This window comes from Ictalurus furcatus, chromosome 1 (assembly GCF_023375685.1).
Source record: "Ictalurus furcatus strain D&B chromosome 1, Billie_1.0, whole genome shotgun sequence".
Taxonomy (NCBI): Eukaryota; Metazoa; Chordata; class Actinopteri; order Siluriformes; family Ictaluridae; genus Ictalurus; species Ictalurus furcatus.
Window position 1 is genome coordinate 864,237 of NC_071255.1, and position 13,314 is coordinate 877,550.

Below are 13,314 nucleotides of genomic sequence, written 5' to 3' on the forward strand. Positions count from 1 at the left end.
ATGTACACTCTTAAAACCCTCACAGAACCTTTTTGTGACAGTGCACCTCTTATAAAATTCAGACCTCTTATAGGTTCTTTGGTTGTCCCTCTTGGGGAAACCTTAAAGGATCTAAGTACAACACTGTGTTTTCCTATCAGAAAGGGTTCCATGTAGAACCATTTTTTCACAGCCAAGAACTCTTACTTATCTAAAGAACTCTTGAAGAACCCTTTCCTAATTGTTCAAGTGCGTAGTACAAGCTCCAAATTTCTACGTATGGCACTCTTTAAAAAAAAGGGTTCTTCAGAGGTTCTTTAAGGGTTCTTTAAGGGTTCATTGGAAAATGAATGTACCTTAGTCTCCTACGAAATCTCATCTGAAATCGTTTTGATGGAGAAATACTCTGTTGTAGGTTTGTTCTACATAGAACCTTTAAGAGTTTTTACCAAAGCGCCCTTAGGGGTTCAAGATTTAAGCTTTTTTTAAAACACTTTTTTATCCATAGAACCACAGACGTCCTAAAGGTTCCACCCTAAGTGTATATCTGCTTCATACTGTGTAAAGGTAAACACACATGCTTTAGAGCCAGTGCCTGCTGCAGAATCCAGATGTTATTAAAGAGTTCCTAGAGAATAACTGTTTGCGTGGGAGACATTACTCTGGTCCAACGTTCTAAAGAGCTCCAACCGGCTCTGGGGTCTAATCCAATCTAACAATCGGAATATGCGTTTTTAATTTAGCTTAAAAGCCAAAATCTGATGGATAGAGTAACTGGGGGAATTTTCGAGGACCAAATTCCCAATTTCTAAAACCGCAGCACTAATCTCAGAGCGAGCATCAAAAACTCCAGCAGAAGAGAGAAGGTTCCACCAAAGATGGAGCCAAAGAACCTCGGAGTGACCCGGCATTAAATCTCTCAGCAACCAGACGCACAGTCGCTCGGAATACCAGAGTGATGACCAGCACGAAAGCGTTAAACGAAACAAGATGCATTAAGCGGCTGTTATTTGGAACACGCACGCTGATCCGTGCTCCGTCCGCCGAGTCCGTCGCAGAACTCCGTGTCCTTCTTCTGACAAAGCAGCTCGGTATTGACGTTTGGAACCCGGTGACTCAGTAGTTTCAGTCGGACCCCTGGGAAATGTTGGGTTCTGGTTTCCATTGCTCATCAGACGCTGCTGATTGATCCAGCTGAAGAGTGTGTGTGTGTGTGTGTGTGTGTGTGTATGCGTGGGCACGCCAGGCCACGAGTGTGTATTACAAAGTGGAACTCAACAGCATTCTCCAGTTGCAAGTGCTTTTACATAAGCTGTCCATTCTGTTTAGTAATAATTCCTCTCAGAGCTCAGGCTCCTCAGACATCTCAACCATCGCAACCTTTCCAGTAATAAATAAAGTCAGGATTAAAAGATGACAACAGAAAAAAAAAAAAAGTGTAGAATACACGCATGCGGAAAAACGTTATACGGTTACACACTTTCTTTTTTCTTGTGAATATTGGTGCAAAAAAAAAAAAGAAAGAAAGAAAAGAGGCGGGGTTACAAATGAATACATTAATAAAGAGGTGGGGTTATCTGTGCTGCTGCGATATCGATGTCCAGTGCGTGCACGGTAACATTTTGGCAACATTGTCATCAGTTTCGTTAGTTATTTTAATCGAATCTCACACCTCACAGTCATCCTAGCAAAACAAATTACACGGGAGGCGAATTAAAACCTTTTTCTGGCAGCCGTAAAAATTCGATTTTGCAAAAAGTCACGTGTCAGCTTTAATTTGACGTTTTGATGGAGTGTTTATAGACAGTAAAAATCTGTGTGGAGTAGAATGTGTTGGAGCACAGCTGGTTTTCATTTGGACATGTTGGACTGGGTCGGGAATTCTGCTGGGAATTCCCAACACTGTCTGAAAGGCATGTCGGAGTAATCGCACTCGACTTTTATCCTTCTAATCAGATTTTCTTCTGTAGGATCTGGGAATGTTCATATCGACCATCATGCATTGATGCTCATGAATCTCTCTCTCTCTCTCTCTCTCTCTCTCTCTCTCTCTCTCTCGGCGTATAGACATCACGCTGTGTGAGGAGGCCATGTTCCAGTCCCTGCTATCTCCTCCTCTGGTCTCTGTGGATCTTCTTTTGGAGAGCCTTCCTGGCCGTAAAGTGGACAAGAAGAGCATGGAGCCGCTGAAGAAGAAGTGCAGCCCCGAGCAGCAGGCCCTGCATCTCCTGCGGCTTTGGAGGGAGCAGAACAAAGACCAGGGGAAGCTCCACAGCGTCATACATGGTTAGAGTGCATCCATTTCGAAAGTTTCGCCTCATGCTTGTGCAAACGTTTTGATTTGTGGTTTGTTGCGGCTTGATTCGACCTTTTGAAGGTTTCTTGATGGAGGTTGCTCAGCAGTAGCCTCCATGTTCCTGTGTCTTAAATGAAACCCATAAGGAAGGTTTCTGGGAAGGTGATCCACCAAAGAAGCGTTTTTTTTTTCTCTCTCTTTATAAACCGATGAGTGACGTGTTCGTGAAAGGATGAGCAGTTAAAGTGGAACGTGAAGGATTTACCAGTGACAAATATCCCCTTTAACCTGGAGAAGATGTCCTTGTGGAACAGACAGAGGATTACTGTGATCTGAGTCAAAACTACAGTTTGGAAGCTGGCCACGTGCACCAGCGTGTCTCAGTGCTGGTCCTGGAGAACCCTTTAACACCAGCTTCGCTCAGGACCGACCCTGAGAAACACAAATCCAGAAATTCCGAGTAAGTAATTCTGATCCCCGTGGGTGGAACTGCGTGTAAATGATGAAATCGATTCTTCACCCTGGATCTGACACTTGACTTGAGGAAGGATGTGGTGCTGACCAGAGAGTCCCAGGAAATGAAACCACTCGTATTCTTAATTACAAATGAAAGAAGTGGAATATTATGGAGGGAAAAAAACTCCAAAATGATAAATATATGTGCAATCTGAGATAAAGTTTGTGGCTTTCTGGATTTGTTTTGGAGAGATCGTTTTTCTCAAGTCTGGAATGGAAGTTGTTTTTCAGCCGTAGGAACTGTTGCTTCCTGTTACCACAATGCAACCAAACTTTGTTGAAGATTAAATAGCTTTTTATTATTATTATTATTATTATTATTATTATTATTATTATTATTATTAAGGTTGGACTTGAGCCTCAGACACAGATGGATATATAACACAGAGTAGCTTAAGTCGAGGTCACTCGAGGTCACTCAAGGTCATTCCCAAATACAAAATCCAAACATGCAGGACAATGTCAAAACCCGCCAAAGCTGTAAATGAATAGGAGCTGGGAGCAAGGACGCTAATTTACTGTGTATATATATATATATATATAATGTAGAAAAGCTGAGGTAGCACATGCACATGCATAAACTCTACATGATCTCTATTCTGATTGGTTGATTAATTTACTGTAAAAAAAAAAAAAAGTTTTAAAGTCTTAAAGGAAGGAGAGGTTTATTTAACATCTATGGAAGGAGTCTCCAGTGTCAGAGGTAAAGCTGTAACTTTCAGTTTTCTGACATGGTCAGGACAGAAGAGTTTACGGCTTCTTTGTGGTTTCTCAGTTTCTTGCGAGAGGCTGGTGAGGGAACGTCGTCACTCAGTGGTCATTTGTTACTGAACCGACATGTTGTCTTCTCCTCCAGGTTTGGACCACTGTGAGAGGAAGGTGTCTCGGTGTGCTGGTCTGAGGAACGTGACGCTGGAGGACCTGCTGGTGCTGATGGACAGTCTGCCCGGGGAGAAGGTGAGCGAGGAGGCAGTACGGGCGCTGGCGCTCTCCTGCCCTACGCACCGCCACGTGGCACAGTTACTGCACCTCTGGAAGAGCCAGAACGCCAGCCGGGACCTGGCCAAAGCTCTGAAGCACAGCGTGCGGCAGTTACGCTCTCGGAACGCCCCGAAGACGCTCCTGCGCGCGATCAAGCGCATCAGCTGCGTCATTAACGCTTCCGCACCCCGGCTGTACGAAAAGCTCCTCACCGGCGCGCTCCGAGACACCACGTGCTTCAAAACCAAACCGTATAATGACTGAAAACCTGGAGGTGGCGCCACACAAGGCCGGGCCTGAAGGTCACACGAAGGACAAACGAAGAGAAGACTTATTTAATAAGAGTTGTACATAATCTTTGGGCAGAAACTGCGATGACGGGGCGGGGTGGGATCGGATTCGGGAGTTTTCGCTACACTACACTACACGACACGAGACGAGACGAGACGAGAGAAGAAAATATTTTTGTGGCCTGTTGGGTTTTTTTTTCCTTTCCTGTTGTAGGACTGCTTTTTACTGACGCTGTAAAAAATAAATGAAATAAGGAATGTCGGTTATGAATGTACAGTAAAAATGGAGTGCAATTACGTTTTATTTAATTGTAATCTTGTGTGTTCAGGTGTGTGTGTCAACCAAATTTGCTTCAAATGTTTCTATTTATCAAATATTTGTCAGAAAAACTGGACTCTTGAAGCTACATTTATGTACTTTAGATGCAAGGTCATTTAAAAAAAATGTTTTATACTTGTGCCTTTTGTTTTTACGTCAGTTGTTGTTGTTGTTGTTGTTTTCACTTTGCATTAACGTGTTTTAAAAGCGTGGTTGTTTGAATTTTAAAATTTTATATACGAGTGCCACTATTCCTACAGCCTGACTTAAATATAGTGTTGTGTTTCCAAAGCCGTGTCGTGTTTTCATGCCGCGTGTTGAATATTCATGAGCTTGTCGCTGCTGTGATGTTGGTTACTTGCGACTGACGCCGTCACGGAGAGAAAACGACCTCGTTTTTTCAGCCTGGAAACTCCCTCGCATTTCTCCACGCCTTCTCTTCACCTTTGTCGTATTTACCGCGGAAGCCGGATGTAAATATGCGCCTATATATAGAGAGAGTTTTGTATGAATGAAGGCTTTGTGTTCACGCTGTCCCTCTCTTCATCGAGGAGGACGTCACAGAAGCTGAGAACGTGAAATTACAGTTAAAAGCAGAACATGATGAGTTAAACAGGGCATCTTCGGTCAGATTCCTGTAATTCTGATCTGCTGATATGAAACCTCTTGCAATATCAAACTTTTATATTCGGAAAGAGGAAGCTGGTTTTTCGGGACGAGGACAAATGCATCACTTCCACTAGTCAGAATTAGCCAGCCGTGAGATGACTCTACGTGACTCACTGTATACTTTCTGTTTCAGGAAGTGTAGTGATGACTAGAACCTCAGCTCCATCAGAACTCTTTTTTTCGAGCGTGAACGTGTCAGGAAGACCGTGAGGGTAACAGAAACGATTCGGAAGACGAGATTCTTGTCGCATAAGCCGTACGACTCGAATCCTTTTGAATTCCATCCTATAGATAATAATTCTAAGAAGATCTTCCAACAGCTTGAAGGTTCTGCAGGACGTCTGGTGCACGCCGTGTCCCCAGCGCCTGGTTTACTGGACGTCTCCTCCACTATAATTCCAGTGATGAGACAAACCTCAGATAATCACAGGTCTAAGTGATCATGTATATTCTCTTTAGCCGACATGATAATACGCTCAGGTAAATATCTCTCCAGCTCTGTCCACACAACTGCTCCTGGCCTGGGGTTTTGTTTGTGCTTGGACCTGGACCAGACATGAAAAAGAGCTTCTCCAAACAAACAGAGGACTTTGAGCAAGGTGGAACCCATCATTGGGTCACGCTGTACCAATCATCCACCTTGCAATTACGTTGTAAGACTTGGTTTCAGAGGTCAGGACCTTGCAGAAGGGAGAAAAGTTCTTTGTTCTACTTCACTGTGTACACTATGGACATGTCTAAACAAACTCTCCGGAACTCAACTTGTACCAGCACTGAAATTTCTAAGATTTGGATCCCAGTTTTGGTTCATGGCACTGGTGACCCTTTGAATTTGCACTGATTGTAACAGTGCTTCTGGTGTGTCATATTTTTCGTGAAATGAGGCAGTAGCCGGGAGTCAGGAATCAAAGCTTCCTCTCCAAGTCAGCAATATGTTGCTTTTTTAACTCTTGGTTAAGAAGATCCATTGTAACAAGCTCGCACAAGCTGCTTAGCAACCGTTACCGTTGTATATACGTTTACAGTTTTAATGGTTGGTGTACAAGGTGCTCTAATTCTTCTTCAGGTAAGACCTGATGGCCTCTCGGGGTCTGAAAAGAAAACTTCTACATCAAGTGACTGAAACTCAGAGAATGTCACTGCTTCCATTCCACAAAAAGAAAAAAAAAAAGGTGACCTTTGTTCGGTAGCTCATTTCCTCTAGTGTGATGCGCTGTGATGTGACGGGCCAATTCAAAGGAACTTTATGTCCATTACAAAAATCTCTTTGTTCCACAGGTATCACTGGGAAGTAAAGATGACCTTTACATGCGTGTTATCTCTCAGGGAATGCGTGTGTGTCAGTGTGTGTGTGTGTGTGTGTGTGTGAGAATGCACACGTCCGAGTCTCTCCTATCAGCTACTTTGTGGAGAGAGGTCTGTGGTTCAAGTGTGACGTAGATGTTTAGAATTAAAAATGGACTGGAAAAAGGAAGCAGTTTGCGGTGCAACCACAGCCATTTGGTTCTTAAATAACACTGACGTCCTGATTCACCTTTCAGACATACTCGGTGAAGGTTTTAAATATTGAGTACTAATCGATAAAATAAAGCTGATAGATAGTGATACAGAAATCAGAGATTCTAACAGAAGACAAATGATGCATTTTTAATATTAAAATACATAAATGTTTCCTCAAAAATGAAGTAAATATTTATAAACATTAGGAAATATATGCCTATAAATATGCAAAAGCATGTGCACTCCTGACCATCACGCCCATATATGGTTGTTCCTCAAACTGGTACCACAAAGTCTGAAGCACACAAGTGTATTGAACGTTCTCTGTGTGCTGTAGCTTTACAATTCCCCTAAGAACTAAAAGGCCCAAACATTGTTCCAGCATGAAAATGTTCACAAAGCGAGCTCCATGAAGACACGGTCTCATGCCCTCTATGGCCCTGTGAGAGTATAGTGTGAAGGTTGTGAGAGTATAGAGTGAAGGTTGTGTGAATATAGTGTGAAGGTTGTGTGAATATAGAGTGAAGGTTGTGTGAGTATAGTGTGACAGTTGTGTGAGTATAGTGTGAAGGTTGTGTGAGTATAGTGTGAAGGTTGTGTGAGTATAGTGTGAGTATAGAGTGACGGTTGTGTGAGTGTAGAGTGACGGTTGTGTGAGTATAGTGTGAAAGTTGTGTGAGTATAGTGTGTAGGTTGTGTGAGTATAGTGTGAGTATAGAGTGACGGTTGTGTGAGTGTAGAGTGACGGTTGTGTGAGTATAGTGTGAAAGTTGTGTGAGTATAGTGTGTAGGTTGTGTGAGTATAGTGTGAGTATAGAGTGACGGTTGTGTGAGTATAGTGTGAAGGTTGTGTGTGTACAGTGTGAGTACATTGAGAAGGTTATGTGAGTATAGTGTGAAGGTTGTGTGAGTATAGTGTGAAGGTTGTGTGAGAATAGTGTGAAGGTTGTGTGAGTATAGTGTGAAGGTTGTGTGAGAATAGTGTGAAGGTTGTGTGAGTATAGTGTGAAGGTTGTGTGAGAACAGTGTGAAGGTTGTGTGAGTATAGTGTGACAGTTGTGTGAGTATAGTGTGACGGTTGTGTGAGTATAGTGTGAAGGTTGTGTGAGTATAGTGTGAGTGTAGTGTGACGGTTGTGTGAGTATAGTGTGAAGGTTGTGTGAGTATAGTGTGAGTGTAGTGTGACGGTTGTGTGAGTATAGTGTGACGGTTGTGTGAGTATGGTGTGAAGGTTGTGTGAGTATAGTGTGACGGCTGTGTGAGTATAGTGTGAGTGTAGTGTGACGGTTGTGTGAGTATAGTGTGAAGGTTGTGTGAGTATAGTGTGAGTGTAGTGTGACGGTTGTGTGAGTATAGTGTGAAGGTTGTGTGAGTATAGTGTGAGTGTAGTGTGACGGTTGTGTGAGTATAGTGTGAAGGTTGTGTGAGTATAGTGTGAGTGTAGTGTGACGGTTGTGTGAGTATAGTGTGAAGGTTGTGTGAGTATAGTGTGAGTGTAGTGTGACGGTTGTGTGAGTATAGTGTGAAGGTTGTGTGAGTATAGTGTGACGGTTGTGTGAGTATGGTGTGAAGGTTGTGTGAGTATAGTGTGACGGCTGTGTGAGTATAGTGTGAGTGTAGTGTGACGGTTGTGTGAGTATAGTGTGAAGGTTGTGTGAGTATAGTGTGAAAGTTGTGTGAGTATAGTGTGAAGGTTGTGTGAGTATAGTGTGAGTGTAGTGTGACGGTTGTGTGAGTATAGTGTGAAGGTTGTGTGAGTATAGTGTGAGTGTAGTGTGACGGTTGTGTGAGTATAGTGTGAAGGTTGTGTGAGTATAGTGTGAAAGTTGTGTGAGTATAGTGTGACGGTTGTGTGAGTATAGTGTGACGGTTGTGTGAGTATAGTGTGACGGTTGTGTGAGTATAGTGTGAGTATAGTGTGAAGGTTGTGTGAGTATAGTGTGACGGCTGTGTGAGTATAGTGTGAGTGTAGTGTGAAGGTTGTGTGAGTATAGTGTGAAGGTTGTGTGAGAATAGTGTGACAGTTGTGTGAGTATAGTGTGAAGGTTGTGTGCGTATAGTGTGAGTATAGTGTGAAGGTTGTGTGAGTATAGTGTGACGGCTGTGTGAGTATAGTGTGAGTGTAGTGTGAAGGTTGTGTGAGTATAGTGTGAAGGTTGTGTGAGAATAGTGTGACAGTTGTGTGAGTATAGTGTGAAGGTTGTGTGAGTATAGTGTGAAGGTTGTGTGAGTATAGTGTGAAGGTTGTGTGAGTATAGTGTGACGGTTGTGTGAGTATAGTGTGAAGGTTGTGTGAGTATAGTGTGAAAGTTGTGTGAGTATAGTGTGAAGGTTGTGTGAGTATAGTGTGAGTGTAGTGTGACGGTTGTGTGAGTATAGTGTGAAGGTTGTGTGAGTATAGTGTGAGTGTAGTGTGACGGTTGTGTGAGTATAGTGTGAAGGTTGTGTGAGTATAGTGTGAGTACAGTGTGACGGTTGTGTGAGTATGGTGTGAAGGTTGTGTGAGTATAGTGTGAAGGTTGTGTGAGTATAGTGTGACGGCTGTGTGAGTATAGTGTGAGTGTAGTGTGACGGTTGTGTGAGTATAGTATGAAGGTTGTGTGAGTATAGTGTGAAAGTTGTGTGAGTATAGTGTGAAAGTTGTGTGAGTGTAGTGTGACGGTTGTGTGAGTATAGTGTGACGGTTGTGTGAGTATAGTGTGACGGTTGTGTGAGTATAGTGTGAGTATAGTGTGAAGGTTGTGTGAGTATAGTGTGACGGCTGTGTGAGTATAGTGTGAGTGTAGTGTGAAGGTTGTGTGAGTATAGTGTGAAGGTTGTGTGAGTATAGTGTGAAAGTTGTGTGAGTATAGTGTGAAGGTTGTGTGTGTACAATGTGAGTACAATGAGAAGGTTGTGTGAGTATAGTGTGAATAAGTAAGTCAAGAAGTTTTAAATCAGAAGGTCTGATGAATAGCTCAGTGTGGGCGTGGCCTCAGTGAGCCCCCCCCCCCTCCCCCCCATACTATGTGGTGGAATCAGAACGTGGTGAATTCCACTGTTACTTCCCTCCGGCTGTACACACAGGAAACATGGTGAGTTCCTTTATTCTTCAAACGATAAAAAAATCTGAACATGACACTGCTTTTATTCTCTTAAGTGAAATATCAGGAGACCACAGAATTGTAAAGAATTATTCTTATTAACTGAAATGATCCTGAATAATTTATTCAGTTTATTATATATTTCTCATTCTGAGATTATTAAGCCTAGATTTGTTTTGTTGTTTTGTTTGTTTGTTTTTATGCTATTTTTTTGTATTATCTTTCCTTATCCTTATAAATCCATAGAACAGGACAATTTCAAGCTTGGGATCAGTAGACATCAAATGTTTATTTTATAAAAACCTAATAATGAGAAACATTAGATGAACTTGCCTTGATTTAATACGTTGTGTGCAGTAGTGTATAGTTATCTCTAAGACTTATTTTAAGGTTAAAAAACTTTATATATTATTTTAACGTTTGAACTGTAAATCAGTACTGTACGAGTTAAAGCTGCAAAAAAAAAACCCACCAAAACTTCTTGTTCTGTAACATTCTCTTTTGGCGTCTCTCTTACTGGGCAACTAAAAAAACAGATCATGTTATGACATCATAAATTAAATATTCAGTGTACATGACAAAGCGACTCGGGAGGCATTCATTTTTAACGAGAGCTGTCGATAAAGTGGGCGGGGCCAGCAACAAGGCAACGTTGAGTGACATTTAATTTGGGAAAAGAAGCTATTCGTTGATAACTAATGGGAGTGAGGAGCAGTTACCAATGCACAAGGAGAAAAAAAATCACTGCCAGTGTGAACACAGGGTACATGGGGTGCCAATATTATTTAGCAGGCGGACAAACTGAAAGAGCTGAAACGGTGACTGAACGGTCAAAGAGCCCCTCCTAAGCATAGCATGGTCTACATCTCTTCCAATAATGTAGCTCAGCCACTGCAGTGCACCAGCTACTACTGTAACTCCTCCTTCTTTTAGGGCGTTATTACTTTTGTCCTAAATGATTGGCTAGCCTTATTTGTGTCTTATTTATCGCTTTCTTTCACAAAACAGTCACTGAATTGGTGTGTGGTGGAAATAATCGTGATTTAAACTTGACAGCGTAACGTAGGATACAAGCACTTTTCCAAACTAACTGCTTCCTGCTTTCTCGTCATATTTCCCAGTTCCCCCCGGTGGCCGTGTTTCTTCTCCTGGTGTCCACCGACGCCGCCACGGTCGACGGTCACACCTTCGAGTATGAAGACCCTGATACGGGCGACTTGCTGCTCTGTGGACTCTGCCCTCCGGGGACGTACGTGTCCTCACCGTGCACACGCACCTTCGACACCGTGTGTCTGCCGTGTCCTGAGGAATACTTCACAGAGTTCTGGAACTTTCTGCCCAAGTGCCTGTACTGCTCCAACATCTGCGAGGGAACTCGGAAAGTTAAAGAGCAGTGCTCGGCCACGCACAACCGAGTGTGCGAGTGTAAAGAAGGACACTACTGGCGGGATGACTTCTGCGTCCCGCACGCACAGTGTCCTCCTGGAATGGGCGCCAAAATAATCGGTAATCAGAAACAGAGAAAATATATAACTACAGTCACACAACCTCCTTGTGTGAAGGCTGAATCTTTATAAACACCTCATTATACGTGTACATCCAGTATACACTGCTAACATGCGTAAATATTCAACCGCACTCGATGGGCGGAGCCTGTCTCAGTCACGCATCTCTGCGGCTGCGTAACCCGACTCTGAATACGAGGAACTTTCTCTACATAAATACCGACGTAGCTTTTGGACCTCGGAAGTCGTCGACATCGGTACATTTTAATATACGGTTTAAATAAAACGGTTGACTTATTGTGTAAAAGTTTGCACACCCGTGCACATTGAAGGTCTTCACGATGGGTTTTCTCCCATTTTAGATGAATAATGAACGCGACAGTGTTAAGCAGAGCGGAATGTCTCGAACGTAATCCTGATGAAGCTTTGCACGCTCTTGCGCTTCTCAAAACTACTCAATTTACATTAAAAAAAAAAAACACAAAGAACACACACGATGCATTCAGATTCCTAACGAAGTATTTATCAAAAGACTCTTTAAGGCTTTCGGATGCGTATTTTATATTGATATTGGTTGTAGTCACGTAGTTTGTTTTGAAACTTGTCGTCCACAGGTAACACTCAGAGGGACACACGATGCGAGAGGTGTCCCAGGGGTACGTTTTCGGCAGAGACGTCCTCCAGCGCTCAGTGTATAAAGCACACGGACTGCGGGACGCTCGACGTCCTTCTTCCAGGCTGCTCGTGGCACGACAGCATCTGCTCATCGTGTGCTAATCTTACCAATGGAGGTGTGTTTTTCAGGACGGAAAGGTTAACTTAACATTAGTAGCGTGGATTTCATTGTGTGTGTGTGTGTGTGTGTGTGTGTGTGTGTGTGTGTGTGTTTGTGTGTTATTCAGCCTCAGGGCGATTCAACGTGCTCCGGGACGTCGTGTTGGGATTTTTCACCCACCATAATGTCAACACGAGCAAACTGAAGAAATTTGTCCATTTGCTCTGTGAAAATGACGGCAGACATCGGCTGCGACCCCTGAAGACGAGAGCGCTGCTGCTCCGCTACATCACCGAGTGGACTGAAAACGCTCTCGAACACCAGCTGAAGGCTTTACCCAAGACGCTTCAGAGATCAGGTCTCCGGAGAACTGCTGAAAAAGTCCAGGCCATGGTGACGAGGATAGAGGAGTGGGTGTCCGTGTGTCTAAATAATAGGACTTAGTAAAAAGATTTAAGGAATAAAGTCTTATGTTACGTACAGTACCTCCGGCTCGTTATTCATCTTCTCTTTTTCTTTTTCTTCTTCTTCTTCTTCTTCGACAGTGTGGGTAATCACACAGAATGACAAATGATTTTGGCAATGTTCTTGACGTTCTCTCTCGCTCTTTGTTTTCCGATCTGAATCCCGGGCCAAGACACACTGTGTAGTAATAAAAGCTAATGATTACTCTCCTGTGGAATTGATCACACACGTCTCACTGAGCTGAGATTTTCACACACAAACGTCGTCTCGTCTTTCTCAAACCTTCATCCGAGCAGTTCTGGTGTCCACTGTAGCCTTCCTGCTCTCGAGGCTGACAGGAGACGAACCCGACGCGATGTCCTCTTGTTGTAGCTCATCCACCTGATGTGTTGAGATGCTTTTTTTAGCCTTTTTCAGCCACATTTGATTCATTACACGTTTAATAACAATGCTTCCGATTCATTAGCGATGTGTAAAGAATTCTAAGGAGGTGGATTTGATCTGTATCTAATCTCCTCAACACAAGAGCAACGTGGCGTTCGGATTGTAGTCGGGTTTAGTTCGCGTGCTCGCATTTCGGACGATCCGAACAGAACGAGTCCCACGGGTTACGGAAAAAGGGGGACAGGAATAGGGGACACTCAATCTTGGTCTGTCATTGTCCGTCTGTTTAAGCAGCACGTCGACCACAAAAAAAGAGACGGTTATTTAAACCGGACATTAGACGTACAATTACGGGAAATTACACGGACGTTATTTCAGGTTCTCAGCCTCCTCCGTCTCCGTCGTTCCATTATTCAGCTCCTCGGCTCATCCTCGGAAAGCCACTAACGCCAGTCTGTTAGTTAGTTTACAGGAGGGGGAACTCCACCAAACGTCTCCACCAAACTCTTTTATTGCTCTCTGGAATAGAAAGTGTTTCCAGCGTGGCCCTGG

At 43.3% G+C, this 13,314-nt stretch overlaps 2 protein-coding genes across 2 annotated transcripts in view; both read left to right on the plus strand.

The window, feature by feature from the left end:
* The window catches only part of LOC128619668 (tumor necrosis factor receptor superfamily member 11B-like), a 21,207-nt gene extending 16,535 nt beyond the window's left edge, over window positions 1–4,672 (plus strand). The window contains exons 4-5 of the mRNA XM_053644029.1: window positions 2,047–2,265; window positions 3,648–4,672. Coding sequence (XP_053500004.1) covers window positions 2,047–2,265; window positions 3,648–4,036 — 608 coding nt within the window. The 3' untranslated portion in view covers window positions 4,037–4,672. The remainder of the gene's footprint in view (window positions 1–2,046; window positions 2,266–3,647) is intronic.
* Window positions 4,673–9,230: 4,558 nt separating this feature from the next.
* Window positions 9,231–12,393, plus strand: LOC128619729 (tumor necrosis factor receptor superfamily member 6B-like). Its single transcript, XM_053644159.1, has 4 exons — window positions 9,231–9,624; window positions 10,755–11,139; window positions 11,753–11,929; window positions 12,041–12,393. The coding sequence occupies exons 1-4, from the start codon at window positions 9,622–9,624 to the stop codon at window positions 12,355–12,357; spliced, it is 882 nt and encodes a 293-aa protein (XP_053500134.1). The 5' UTR covers window positions 9,231–9,621; the 3' UTR covers window positions 12,358–12,393.
* The last annotated feature ends 921 nt before the right edge of the window (window positions 12,394–13,314 follow it).